The sequence below is a fragment of the Magnolia sinica genome, chromosome 16 (assembly GCF_029962835.1).
Source record: "Magnolia sinica isolate HGM2019 chromosome 16, MsV1, whole genome shotgun sequence".
In the NCBI taxonomy this organism is placed as follows: domain Eukaryota; kingdom Viridiplantae; phylum Streptophyta; class Magnoliopsida; order Magnoliales; family Magnoliaceae; genus Magnolia; species Magnolia sinica.
The window spans coordinates 242,080-254,944 of record NC_080588.1 but is presented as its reverse complement, the minus strand read 5'-3'; the positions used below and the strand labels follow the sequence as shown (position 1 = coordinate 254,944).

Genomic DNA, 12,865 nt, shown 5'->3' with positions numbered 1-12,865 from the left:
TCGAACGTGTCTGGTGTGGCGAAACAACCTCGGTCGCCAAACCAGGACGTGTTACCGATTGCCTGGACTATTTCATAGTCCCAACCACACTCGATTCCAACAAGTAATCACATGAAGTAGTAAATGCAGTATTGAATAAATAATTCAGATCCTACAACCATTTAGCATTTTATGAAATACAGCATAAACATGGATTACCATACACGCATTCCATAAGTAAAACAGACAATATAATGCAAGTTGCATGGAGAGATTTATACACACAGTTAAGGTAGTTGAGAATCTTATCTCGACACCTGTATAAAGTACAATGCACCAAATACTTACTCATACCGACATTTCTACAAACACTTAGACTACACATATTAACATATATAACATATGTTGATTATAACATATACTTGGATAAATCCTTCCAACAAGGAGTTGTTACATACACAATAATCATGTATTTGCATTCCATAGACACAGCAGACACAAATCATAATCCCATATTCATTCAGTCATTTCAACAAACACTTGGAGTACACTACACTCAACATAGTTCATATATATGTGTAAAGCATGGGAAACATCGTATCTAAGCATGTGATAGCATTCAAGTCAGTTATAAATCATTAACTGACATTGAAAGCCTTGAAAACCATAACCTAAATATTTATAGTTCGCACCTTTCGCCGGTAGATTCATAACGAACTCAGTTTAAACACTATGCCTTTGTCTACGGTACAACGACAACCTATAGTATAAAATAGGTTAGCTATTTCATCTAATACACCATTTGAAAACCTAAAATAGATTAGGGTTAGAATTTCTTACCTAAGAACTGAACCAGAATCGCCTGTATAGTGACACGGTAGCGGTGTTTCAATACTTAGAGCGGCAAGGAACGATCTCTGTAGCAAAACCCTAACTTTCCTCGCACTTTCTCTCTCTTTCTTTCTCTTTCTTTTCTCCTCTCACCTAGGTTAGAAATTTCGTATGGAGTAAGAGAGAGGGGGTTTTAAGCCTTTATATAGGCCTAGGATTGATGGAAATGGCCCCAGGGCTAAGGTATACTTAGGTTATATCCAAAGGGCGTCTGTTTCAGTCCAACGGAGCACTTCTAGTGGCCTCCCTTCAGCATGCAGTCAGACTTAAGTTCCCTGACATTGGATGTAGGTCAAGCTGAGTTTTCGCTCCGATCGGATTTACAGATCGACCGTGCCGGACCAGTTTCAGTTCAACGGTCACCGGTACTCGATCAGGGCCACAAGTGCACCGACATGAGTTGAGAATTTTCCATGATCCGAGGGTGTAATTGGGTCAAATTCTGACGGTCTGAATATTTAGATTTGGCCTGCAAGCAAATGACTCAATTCACTTAAATCTGGGTTCGTTTTCTAAAGATATTCGTGTTTCTCACATACTTCGCTCCAGGCTCAAGTTGTGTGTTTTTGGACACTGTTAGGACTTGATTTCCGAGATGGTTATCAAGCCCAGAAAAGCAGTCATATTCGTATAGTTTCGCGATCATCGGACTTTCGATGTGCTGTCCAAGTTTGATACGGAGTTTCAAGGTGCTCCCGAGAGCAACCGGGTCTAGAGATTGATTCTAGATTTCAGGGTAAAGTAGCGCCAATGATTCTATACGTTTTGGGTCTTTCAGATCATATTTAAAGTGATTAGTGCTAATTTTACAGGTACTCTAGTGTAGCACTAGCTAATTCTCGTCTAATTTCTAAAGGATTTGGTCCTGGGTGATTTCTGCCTAAGGTGATAATCGGGTCCTTGCACGGATTTTTCCAAGACCTTACACTTTAGGAGTTGCGCCCAACGCGAAAAGAGTTTAAAATAATTAGGAGAACAGCTTAGTGAAGCCAAATAGGGCACTTACCATTTTTGGCCTAAAACCCTACGCACTAGTAAACATCACGACTGTATATAAATAGTAAGTTTACTATTTATAGTAAGTTACGGATTCTAGGAGTTTTAGTTATAGTTTGCTTCTAATTTCTCTCCCATTGCTTGGTATCCCTATTTAAAGGGCTATGATCTCATTTATTTCAATCATCAAATAAATTACGAATTTATTAGAATTTATTTATATTCTTCTTGCTTTCTTTCCTCGTGGATTCTAGAAATCTCTGTGAGGAGTCCAGAGAAGCTCTGTGCATTAAGAGTAGTTATCCTTGAGGAAGACGGTGATCGACCTCATAACGTTCATCCTTGCATCATTATGCAGTCTAGATTGTTAATCAAATGAGACATATAGTTAACGATGCAGTTAAAAAAATTCAAAAGGAAAATACTCTAATCATCAAAGGATCAAAATACCACAATCAAGAAGATTTTTTTAGAGTATTCACCATCCATCGTGAGATCTATGGTATGAATAACCCATATCATAAAAACATGTCCCATCAATCTGTCTCCCGACTAAACATACCTATTTTATAAAATTTAGTGCCCGTTACCACCCCTGGGTGTCTCTAAATAATGATACGAAATGTTAATTTTTTGGATTCTATTTGTATGCGGGCCATCTTTTTTACACCCATATTTGGTGCTCTGATCTAGCCATTGAGATGCCGCCATGTGTCGTCACTACACGCTAAGTGATGGATGTAATTTTACTCACGAGACACTATGTGGCAATCATTTCATGTGTGGTGTAGATCAACTTTAAGAGAAGGAGTTAGAAACGTGTATGTGAGAAATGATATTAAGTGCTAGAGTTCTATTAGGAGCACTCTCAACAAAAAAGCAAGAGTTTCATTAAAGCAAGTCACTCTCTCAGTATTAAATGCTAGAATTTTATTCAAGCATACCTCTATCTAGCATTAATGCTAGAGTCATGATAAAAACACTTTCTAAGGGTGCCAAAGCCAAGTGACGTAAGGACTCTAGCAACTTTCCTATGCGGGAGTCGAGTGACTGAGAACTCAAGCCCGCATAATTGAAAGAAGTGAGAGTTTTTCTCTTGTACATGTGATCGTACGCAATAGGCTACGCTGACATGGAAGAATCAATGAGATTTTTACATCTAATCATCTAAATCCTTCACGATATTGAAGATTGCGCAAGGCCACCGCCTCTCAGAAGCTTCTAAAAGGACCAATCGAAGGAAAGCTCAAGGCCTTACGCCAAATACATTTATCTACTTTACATTTACCTTTTTCATTTATCTTATTATAGGCTAGCTTAGTTTTAGTATAAATCGTTATTGCTTGACAACTCCGACTATAGTACTATAGGGATATATTAAATATTTACAACCTTAAGTTGTGAGATCATGATCAACTGAGTTCTGATTTAGTTGATCATACCTATTCGGTCACATTCTACTAATCACCTGCCTTGATTGTTTGTTCCGATAGACGAATCATGTATTCATTCTCTTTTCTTTTTTTTTCGTTTATTTCTTTAGTTGTCTAATACTTTGTCGATTATAATGGATTATACATTCAAATATTAATAAAATTGAAAATGTTTAGCCTTATATTCATCTGCACATTCTTATTCTTTTGAGAAATATTGAGCTAAAAGCCCTGGTAAAAGAAGAAATTCTCAAGTCTGTAGCCTTACATCTATTGTTGCAAAGTAAAAAGAATCCATTTAGAAGTACTAACTCCAACCCTTTGACAAATCACTTGAACACTGAGTGCAATTGATAGTTGAAAGAATAAGTCCCCAATTTGTGGTCTTAATATGGGGAACACCATTGATTTAATTAAATCTTGAGTCAAGTAGACTATGACATGCCCGCACATCATATCGATACATAAAACACTGAATATAGGCCTTGATTCACTCGTTTGTCTTGTTTAATTGACTCGATAACAACACATCTTAAGAAATATTTGTTGAATAATTTATTATATACAAAGATCAATATTTAATGGTTCATTTTCAATTTCAAGACTTAAAGGTCGGGATCATCAATGAAGCATGATTATAAGCCATAGCTTTTATATTGGCCGTAATGAGATTACTAATGATTCGATCTAAGGATGCGAATGATTCAATGTAAGGATGCAGCAGTGGAAACTATCCTCGGTACCAACGGGGTAGGGTCACTGGCATGGAACGTAGATTATGCACTAACTCAGTTCGTTATAACGTGCTGAGGAAACTCTGTGCAGCTTATCGGGATGTATTTGTCCTATCGATGCCGTCCATTCATTTCAGGGACTCATGCGTGCTCTAAAATTGAAAAATATTTAAAGCTCAAGTGGACAACACCATGAGAAATAAGGAGATAATGATGGCTAGGTCTACAGTGATGTTTATTTGTCATCCAACTGATTCACAAGATCACATGGAAATGAACAAATATCAGCTTGTTTCAAAACTTCTTTACCCCTAGACGTTTTCGACGGTAAGTGTTCAATTCTCGTTATTTCTTCTAGATAAGTCTACTTTGGGTTTGATATGCTTCAATTTTAATATCATGCCCTAAAATGAGCTGAAAAAACGGATGGACGGCATCGATAAGATGACAAGACGCATACATCATGCCCCGCAGAGTTTATAGTGAGTTACACAGGACGCGATCCGTGTCCACTCGCATCCTACATTGACGGACCGGGAGCTGTCGGTGGGGGGTGCAAAAGCGGGTCTACCCACCTGCTTTCGACCGGCTAAGCCGGTTCCCTTCCGTACGGTCCCGGACCCAACTCCGTAAAAGCAGCAGCGTGACCTACAATGCGGACTCCAAACCGACACGAGGTAGCTCCACCGACAAGATCTGAGTGTAACAGAAACGGAAACGGGACGGGAAACACGACGGTAAGTCACGGGACAACTGGATTCGTAGTCCTACGGTGCCTCATGGGTTACTTTTCTATTGGTTCGAACATATGTGGGTCCACTGTTTTGAACGATACAGATGGGTGTTACTTGGAATCATGGTCGAGTGGGCCAACATAAAATGTAACCCACCGAGCCCGGAAACCAAATAGCCGGAGTAGAAAGAGTGCGGTGGTACGGCGGACCGAGAGAGCTAAGAAAATGGACGCGGATTGGTACTACCCCGGCCTGTCCGAACTCGGGACAGGCAGGTTCTCTGAGCGGCCCACCGTTATTATGGGTTTATCCACACCGTCCATCCATTTTTCCATATCATTTTAGGATAATGGAACAAAAATGAGGGAGATACAACGCTCAAGTGGGGCACACCAGAAGAAGAACCGGTGATAAAGAAGCCCACCGTTGAAACCTTCCTAGGGCCCACCTTGATGTTTATTTGTCATCTAACTTGTTAATAAGGTCACATAGACCAGTATGAAGGCAATAAAAAAAAATAAAATCAGCTTATCCAAAACTTCTTTGGCTTCCATGGAATTTTTAATGGAGCCTTGTAGATGACTCAAATTTGGGATTATACCCCCAAAATGATGTGAAAAAATGGATGGACGGCGATAAATCACAAATCATGTTGGGCCCATCAGAGCCCAAGCCCGTTCCGAGCTCGTGACAGGCGGGGGTAGTACCCAAACTGCGTCCGAAACAGGGAAAGAAGGACCCACCTCCCAACGGAAAGGCACGAATGTGGGCGTGAGTAACGGCGTTACTAATGTCAATTGGCATCCTGAGTGAAGAGGAAAGGAGGAAAACGAAGTCCACGTATAATTAAGGTGTGAAGTGGCAGGGCAGCAAAAGAGTCTAAAAATGTAATTGGGGGGGTGGAATCAGTCCCGCTGTCTCATTTACCGTTTTCTTCCAAAAATAGACAAGGGGAGAAGTAATTAACCAGAGCTGCTCTTGTAAGTCTCTGCCAAATATCACCTTATTTTCCTTCTCTCTCTGTACCCACATTGCAGCGAGAGAGAGAGAGAGAGGAGCATCTCACGTGCATTAGCATAGGTGTGACTTTTCAAAAAACAGTAAAGCATGCCATCGATTACCGTTAGCATGCAATTGTAATGAGTTGCAGTAATTCAAGGCAGAGCATGAGAGGTGCCTCCCCCTTATAAGGAAGGAGAGAGAGAGAGAGAGAGAGAGAGAGAGAGAGAGAGAGAGAGAGAGAGGAGGCATTCTCTTCAAAACATGAAGAGGTTTTTACAGCAATTATTGGGGCTTATGATGATGGTCTTGGCTATTCCTGCTCAGGCATTCAACTATAGCGACGCTCTCACCAAAAGCCTCCTCTACTTCGAATCCCAGCGATCGGGTCGCCTGCCTTACAACCAGCGCGTCACTTGGAGGGATCACTCCGGACTCACCGACGGCCTCGAACAAGGAGTGGGTTTCTGTGTTTTATTTATTTATTTATTTATATTTTTTAAACAAAAAAAATCTGCAATGTAATGCAATGCTGGTATGCATGTGTCATCTGATCTGACACAGAAACATTACATGGTGGTCTACTACAGGTGGATCTTGTGGGTGGCTACTATGATGCGGGCGACCATGTCAAATTTGGACTTCCCATGGCCTTCACCATCACGATGCTTTCATGGAGTCTGATAGAGTACGGCGATGAAATTGCTGCCACCGGTGAGTATGGCCACGCGCTTGAAGCTATCAAATGGGGCACTGATTACTTCATCAAGGCCCACACACACCCAAATGTTTTATGGGCAGAGGTAGATTTTTTAAATTCCCTCTACCCATCTACTCATATTCATGTATGAGACATAGAGCTCATGTGAATTCTATCATTTTAATTCATGATCATCAGGTGGGGGATGGAGACACTGATCACTACTGTTGGCAAAGGCCTGAGGACATGACGACATCAAGGCAAGCTTACAAAATTGACGCGGAGAATCCAGGATCTGATCTGGCGGGGGAGACAGCGGCGGCAATGGCTGCGGCTTCACTGGTTTTCAAGAAATCAAACCCGCATTACTCGCACTTGTTACTGCTTCATGCCCAGCAAGTGAGTTGGTGTTTGTACTAGTAGTTGCTGATTTTATTTTAAATTGAATTGAATTTAAAATGAAATTGTGAAATTGTAACAGTTATTTGAATTTGGGGAGAAGCGAAGAGGAGAATACGATAGGAGTATAGGAATAGCGAAGAATTACTATGCGTCGGTGAGTGGTTACAAGGACGAGTTGCTTTGGGCCGCTCTTTGGCTTTACAGAGCTACCGACAGAGAGGATTACCTCTTATACGTCATCAACAATGCCCACTGCTTCGGTGGCATTGGCTGGGCCATTTCCGAATTCAGCTGGGACGTCAAATACGCAGGTGTCCAGATCCTAGCCTCTAAGGTAATTATTGCATCATGTCCCTTAAAAATAATAATAATAAAAAATACACGGTTAGATTGTTAAATTGCATTTATTTATTTATTTTATTTTTATTTTTATTTTTTATTGGGACTCAGCTCTACAGGCAGTGAAGAGTAAATGCTTAAGCATGGCCTAGTGCTATTTTTTTCTTTCTTTCTTTTTCAAGAACCTTCTCTGCTCTGTAACGCTTGAGGAAAATAGAAAAAGAGGTCCTACATGATGGGGCATACCTGGCTGCTTGGATGGATGATCTGGACATAACATCACTTGGACAATTTAAAATAAATAAATAAAATGGTCACAGGTCCATTGTCCAATGGGTCTAATCTTTTCTACAGAAAAATGAGTGTGGCCCAATAAATCCAATGCAGAAGCAGGGTCGTGGGCTACTCTGTGTCAGTAGAGTGGCTCAATGATTCCCTTGTTTATTTATTTTTGGTAAATGTACTGCTTAGATTGGTCACCTAGATGGGACCCAATCTTTGGATAGACAGTCCAGAGAACCTAATCATGCATGGGCCCACTTGTAGAGACTGGTGCATCAGGACCTTGTTATTTCGTTGGTCGCACTTGTGTGATCCTGCAAATGGGGACAAATTGAAATTTTACACAGCAATCTACAGGTTGGGTCCCACGAGATAGCCGCTTGAATCTTGCAGGTAGTCCATTTCAGCACATGTGAAAGGTGCATTGCGTTTCTCATATTGGTTCAGTTAACTTACTACTACAACAACTAACCCCAAATAATTATAATTCTGTTAGTTTAGCCCCACCTAAACTCCTTAGCTAAAATATGGAAAAATTGATAATAATAAACTAAATAAGAGAAATGATCCTATGCTCTCAGACCATTGTAAGTTATAGTGCTCTTGGACAGTCTGATCATTCCTTCTGAACTCTCTATTCGTTCTGAGCCAAGATTCAAACATCATGAGCAGATAGGTTGATATAATCAATCCTTGATTGGTGTAATTTTCTGTATCCATTGATGGAATGGTTACACTTGCCTGATAAAAAGTGATTCTTAGGATCAAAAGCAACCCATGATTGGCCCTAAGAAAGTAGATTGATCAAATATTTTATTGGACCTATTTTTGTGGAAATGATCATTACCGTCCATATTAAAAGGCTATTGATCAAATGAACCATGTTTTTATCCACTACATGGAATCTCCAGATTTGTACTAGCACATAACTGTCTTCTCTTTTCTGTTTGAAGAGCTGGCTCTGAACTACAGGTGTAGATGTTCCTTTGTAACTTGCTTGCTTGCCTTGCTAGGAGAAAAAATAAAAATGCATTCGTTTCCATTTTGTGCAGCTGCTTATGGATGGAAGACACGAGAAGCACGCACACATACTAGAACAGTACCAATCAAAGGCGGAGCACTACTTGTGCTCCAGTCTCAACAAGAACCACAAGGATAAAAATGTGGACCGTACACCTGGTGGTCTCTTGTACATACGCCAATGGAATAACATGCAGTACGTCTCAACTGCAGCTTTCCTCCTCACCGTCTACTCTGACTACCTCCAAAAAGCAAAGGCAAGCAAGAGGGTGGTGAAGTGCCCAAATGGTGAAGAGGTGGGACCCCGGGAAATGGTCCAATTCGCCAAGTCTCAGGTGGATTACATCTTAGGATCGAACCCCATGTCTACCAGCTACTTGGTAGGGTTCGGGTCCAAGTATCCTAAAAACGTGCACCACAGAGGTGCATCAATTGTATCATACAGGGAGAACAAGGCATTCATTGGGTGCACCCAGGGCTATGATAATTGGTATGGGCGCAAGGAAGTAAACCCGAATGTGTTGGTAGGGGCTCTGGTGGGTGGGCCCGACTGCCAAGATAATTTTAGAGACGAGAGGGGGAATTACATGCAGACGGAGGCGTGCACTTACAACACTGCTCCTCTGGTGGGAGTGTTTGCCAAGTTGCATAACATGGAGCATGGCGGTCACATTCAAAACCCCATCCTCAGAATCCATGGCGGTCACATTCAAAACCCCATCCTCAGAGCCCATCTCAAACATCCAGCATCAACAGCTTCTGCTACTTCTCCATCATCCTTTTCCTCCTCTTATTAGAGAAATAGACAATTCAATTACAAGAAGTAGAGAGAGAAAAAATTATATTGGTTATAGAGAAATGCGGAATGGATCAAGAATTTTCTGCCAGTCATTGTGTATTTTTATTCTTACATATAATATTAAACATACATGAGATTAGGTACGTGGGCTTATATGAGATTAGGTGGGATGGAATTCAATTTGGTCTCGTTCAAATTCCATCCCACCTTTGGAAAGTACACGAAGGGACAGGCCTTGGTGTGATGGAATTGCATTTGGTCCGTGCCGAATTTTCAGTGGATTTTTATCCATGAAATCCATCCATATATGTCCTTTACAAATGACATTCTAGTTATAATATTAGAAATCCATTACACATGTGGGCACCACATTGATTCATGTTTTTTATCCATGCCATCCATCCGTATATGTCCTTTGCAAATGGCATTCTAGTTATATACTTATACTAGCATCTGACATCTGTCTTACCCTTACACACATACATGATACAACCTCAGTTCCGTGTCCAAGGTGCAATAGTTATTTTTACGTGGCAAATGCAAGTATTACACACATGGGCCCTTTTTGTTCGTGGGCCCTTGATCATTATCATCATCATCCAACCAATCACATGGTATCATATTTGAATAATGGAGTTTCGAAATATAGAAAAAGTTGGTTTTTTGAATTATAAAAAAGATAGGGTTAACGAGATGATTAATTATGAGATGAACATGAGTGAATGAAGAAAAATTAGGAGATATTGGAATGCGCGTCAGTTATTCCGCAATCACATCTTCCTTTATTTTTTAATTAAATATTTTGTGGGGAGGGAGGGAGACCGAACCCTGGACCCATCCACATTACCTCTCTCTTTCTTTCTTTTTCCATAGAAGGCCGAGTAAAAGCCTAAATATCAGGCAAACCACCCACGTTCCAAAGCGTGATTTCCGCCCATTAATTGTCCTGTGCATAACCGTCCCATCCCTCTACATCACCAAATATTATGTAGCCGCGCCGCACTTGCTACAGTCCATCTTGACCGTCCACCTACTGAGCCCTAGTGCGGATTCTGCTTCATCGAAAAGAAGCCGCAGTTTCATCAGGTTATTCTAGACATCCATGGACAGGGGACGACGTGATAAGATCGATGATCACCGTGTTCTGCGATCGATAAATACATTGAATCCATAAAGCTCTTTTAAATTCATAAGAGCTTTCTCTAATCCACCGGAGAAATAAGAAAATTTCTAAAATTTTTATTAATTAAAATTTATTTTAAAAATAAGTTTAACACTCTTCAAATAACTCTAAATAGATCCTAAAAACGTAATCAAAGAGTCTTGATTAAACTAGGAAATAAATTCAAAAAATCGCGCAAATTTTCCGCGTCCATCAACTTGATGTCGATTGGTCAAATTGACAAGTCGAAACAACAAAAAAGTGTTCAAAGATTTAAATCGGAAATTCTGTGATTTTCGACTTATCAACCCGATCTGTCAACCCATTGAATTGGATTTTGACCAGTTGATCAGTTCTTGTTGACCTGTTGAAATAGGCAAAACAAATCTAGTGAAAATTCTTGAATTTCTGAAAATTTTAGTGGAACTTTGACCTGTCAACCACAATGGTCAACCAGTTGATATTCGAGAACTCTACTCAGGTAATTTTGAGGACAAATTTTTGTAGGAGGGGTAGATTACAACAAACGGTCCTTCAATACTTAGGTATTGGATATCCGTAAGGGTCGCTACAAATTTTTTATTACTAATCATGCAATCATATGTGAACACACATGATGTAAACTTGAAAGACTTAAAAATTTTACATGAAACTTTAATTTATGGAAACCCAAATTTGATAAATCATAAGTGTTATATCGGTCCAAAAGACGGAATTATCGGTTCCTATTGGTCGGACCAATAGCACCCGTTGGTCCAACCAACAAACTCCACTAGATCTCCAGTTCATGCATCGTTGTATCGTCAAATTCTTGAAAGCGATTCCACCTTCCAAATATTTCGATAGTAGCCTTCTGACAAGCTTTGGAAATTTTTTCGGACCAAAATGCCCTTGTCCTTGGATTAGTAGTTGTACTGTTTTGAGTGCGGAAGAAGTCACGTGTTATTTCAATCCCGAGAAAGTGACGTGGACAAAAGTTTTCATTGTGCACAGTGGAATGCATATCCAATCCGTTCATTTTGTTTGAAACCCTTTATTTCTATAGGAAGATGTTAAGGTCTTGCTACACCATCTCTTTGTGGCCCCACAAAATCGGATAAACCGTAACGGTGTCTGTTCTATAAGAAATATTTTCCTATGATGTGGTCAATTTGACTAGCGGATATGGATCATTCTTCTAAACATGGTCATCCGTGAAAATTTGAGGTTAATAGATGGAGTGGATGAAGTGAAATTCGCCCATATGCGATGGAGTACCCCTACCTACAATGTACGTGTAGTGATAGAAAGGGCCAAACATTGCTTTTGTTCACTTTTTACAGACCCCCTTCTTCTTTTATCTTTTTCCTAGAAAAGTGAAGATCATCGGACTCATTGCCAGGGACGGTCGTTGTTTCTCTCTGAAGGGTGGAGCTTAATAATTGGAAATTGATAACTTCGACCATATACATTTGAGAAGGTGAGGGTTGTGGTTGTCACATGAAGGGAGCTTGCAAACTGAGGGATCAAACTGTAACCAATGTTAGTTGACAACCACCACCTTACTAACAGATGTCAACCTCAACCATTGACAGTTGAAAACCACAACCCTTCACGTTTTGAAAGCTTCACCCTTCAAGAATTCAAACCTCAACCATTGCCAGTGACAACCATGACCCTTTACAGATGACAACCTCGACCCGTCATATTTGACAACCATGACCCTTCATAGTTAACAACCACAATCCTTCACGTTGTCAAACCACGACCCTCCATAGTTGACAACCACGACCCTTCTCAGATAACAACCACGACCCTTCACGTTGTCAAACCACGACCCTCCATAGTTAACAACCACGACCCTTTTTAGATAACAACCATGACCCTTCATTTTTTACAACCACGACCCTTAACAGATGACCATGACCATTTATATATGACAACTGTTGATGCAAAAATCTGGTTCACCCTCATTGAACTGTTGGACCTTTGAGTACCTGCACAGGAAGAAGACAAAGGAGACCCTGGCTAGAGCAAGGGACCCTCTGATGCCAAAGTCAGGTTAGGAATCTGGGTCTAGTAGTATTGAGGGGTTTTGGGTGAGATATTTTACGTACCTTTTCATGTAAATGGACCCCTTATTTATAATATAGGCAGGCTAGAGTCAGTTCTTGATCTTAGGTGTAATCTTTGTGTGAGTTTATCAACCGTTACGCGGGATTTATATTAGTGATAAGTGTTGACATAGTTGACTCTAGAATCATGTAATGGGTGGTCAAGGCTGACCTGAGCTGAGCCCTCGATCAATCATGATGAAGCCGACTGAGCCAAGCTATCGACTGATCAGGCAGATCTCCTCGATTGGCTCCGAATGAGTTCCTACACTGATCGTCACTGGTCAACTCTTTGTGTATCT

General features: G+C 40.5%; 1 protein-coding gene across 1 annotated transcript; it reads left to right on the top strand.

Moving 5' to 3' along the window:
• Positions 1-5,649: 5,649 nt before the first annotated feature.
• Positions 5,650-9,396, top strand: LOC131229393 (endoglucanase 11). Its single transcript, XM_058225334.1, has 5 exons — positions 5,650-6,225; positions 6,357-6,569; positions 6,665-6,865; positions 6,948-7,202; positions 8,542-9,396. The coding sequence occupies exons 1-5, from the start codon at positions 6,031-6,033 to the stop codon at positions 9,304-9,306; spliced, it is 1,629 nt and encodes a 542-aa protein (XP_058081317.1). The 5' UTR covers positions 5,650-6,030; the 3' UTR covers positions 9,307-9,396.
• The last annotated feature ends 3,469 nt before the right edge of the window (positions 9,397-12,865 follow it).